The sequence below is a fragment of the Notamacropus eugenii genome, chromosome 7 (assembly GCF_028372415.1).
Source record: "Notamacropus eugenii isolate mMacEug1 chromosome 7, mMacEug1.pri_v2, whole genome shotgun sequence".
Classification (NCBI taxonomy): Eukaryota; Metazoa; Chordata; class Mammalia; order Diprotodontia; family Macropodidae; genus Notamacropus; species Notamacropus eugenii.
In genome coordinates, this window is record NC_092878.1 from 11793409 (window position 1) to 11795394 (window position 1986).

The 1986-nt window shown below is 38.5% G+C and overlaps 1 gene segment (V, D, J or C); it reads right to left on the reverse strand.

Moving 5' to 3' along the window:
- Positions 1-712: 712 nt before the first annotated feature.
- Positions 713-1699, reverse strand: LOC140514016 (T cell receptor alpha variable 2-like). The segment is given in 2 exon segments: positions 713-1050; positions 1636-1699. Coding segments are annotated over 2 exon segments (402 nt in total).
- Positions 1700-1986: the final 287 nt, after the last annotated feature.

A 1986-nucleotide genomic window follows, 5' to 3' on the forward strand; every position in this document is an offset into this window, starting at 1 on the left:
ATAAATAGGGTTGTGGTGACAAAGTGCTTATTCCAGGGCTCTGATATCTACAACAAACATGCTTTGTTTTTGAAGGTGTGGAGTGGAGAAGTATGTGCATTTCCTTCCCACAGTGGTCCAAAGAGTGCCATCTCCATATCTTATGTTCCTCTACTACCTTGACAACACGACCATACTGCCTCCCATGCTGCCACCCCCAGGGTTTTGTACCACAGCTCTCTTCTTCTGGTCTCCATCTATCCTCAGCCTGCCTTCCTCCTCAATTTTTAAGGAAACTCAAGACAGTTTCTGGGGAAAGAGCCACTCCTTGTGGCATAACTTCACCCACTGTTGAATTTTCTGCTATATTTCCAGCATCATCCTTCTCCTTTTCCCCTCTGTTAAATACAAAAGGAAAGAAAAACCCTTAATTTTTCTCAAACATGAACAACCCTATTTATTATGGATCTACATAGAAGACTGTCATTGAATGAACAGCCATGGAATTCTACACAAATACTTAAACTTTGTCTACTTCAATTTCTTCATCTGTAAATTGAGAGAATTGGACTAGATCATCTCCAATAACCCTCCAAGCTTGAACATGCTATTTTTTGCTCTCATTTTTTTTTCTTAAGTGAAATCATGTGTTAGAATTCTCTGTGTGATCAAGTACTTTTCTGAAGCTAAAGAGTTGACAATTAAGTGCAACATGAAAGCATCTCTTTTCTGTTCACAAAAGCTGATTACAATTCAAGGGTTTAGGTTCAGCATCCACTATAGTCTCTGTCACTGTGTCTTCCACAGCACAGTAATACACAGCAGAATCTTCCCTCTGCACCTGGTGAATGACCAAAGATGAGGAGAATCGTGTGTATGTCATGTTGTATCTTTCCTTCTGAGTTGCCTTTGAACCAGAAATGATGAGACTTGGAGCAGATCCCAGGTGGTGCTTATACCAGAAGAAGTTATAAGCATTGGACACAGAGTGATTACAGGGAATTTCCATCAGAGCTCCTTCTGAGGATACCACAGTAGGAGGCTGAGATACTTGGTTCTTGTTCTCTGCAGCTGGAGGAAAAAAAAATGAAAATTGTTTGTATCACTATCATTGGGTACCTGCCATCTCTTCTACTAAATTGTAAGCCCTTTGGGGACAAACATTACATTTTATTCATCTTTCTATCCCCTCAGAACCAAGCTGTATTCTTTGTAGGTAGTAGATATTTTAAGGATGTTTGTTGAATATTGAATAATGACATAGGAACGCACTGAAATTTAATTTGATAACAGCTCTTAAAACACTGTATAAGCAGGGAAAAAATTGAAATTAGTCCCTCGTCTATCAGAGACCTTTCTGCAGCTCATATCAGAGGGGGGAGGGGTGGAAGTTTGGGAGAAGAGAAGGTGCCAGTGGGTGGCAGAAATAAAGAGTGTTGGAATTGAACTTAGGAAGTCCTGAGTTCAAATTCAGCCTCAGACACTTATTAATTATGTGACTTAATATCTCTGTGCCATAGTTTCTTCATCTGTAAAATGAGAATAATATTATCATCTACCTCCCAAGGCTTTGTGGGGCTAAAATAAGATAATATTTGTAAAACACTTTGAAAACCTTAAAACCCTATATAAATATGAATTATTATTATTACTTACCTCTTGAAAGAGAGATCAAGAGAAACCCAGTCAGCACTTTCTTAAAGGTTCTTTCAACACTCATCCTTGGATATTTTGGCTACAGCACCTTAGTTCCAAATGCAACAAATACCTGAATAATAAAGACAGCTACTTCCCACTTTTGAATTTTTCTATCTCTGCCAATCAACTAGTTTGACACTCCCATCTACTACTGTACTGACATAATTTAATTCATTTGGGGTTCTTTTAGGGTAGATGGGGTTTGTTGAGAGTCTTCTTATGTTAATGCAACTGTGATCAATCAGAGAGGAAGTGAATGAGGAAGACACATTTCCTGTTTCATCCAGCAGTTATAAAAACACACCCATT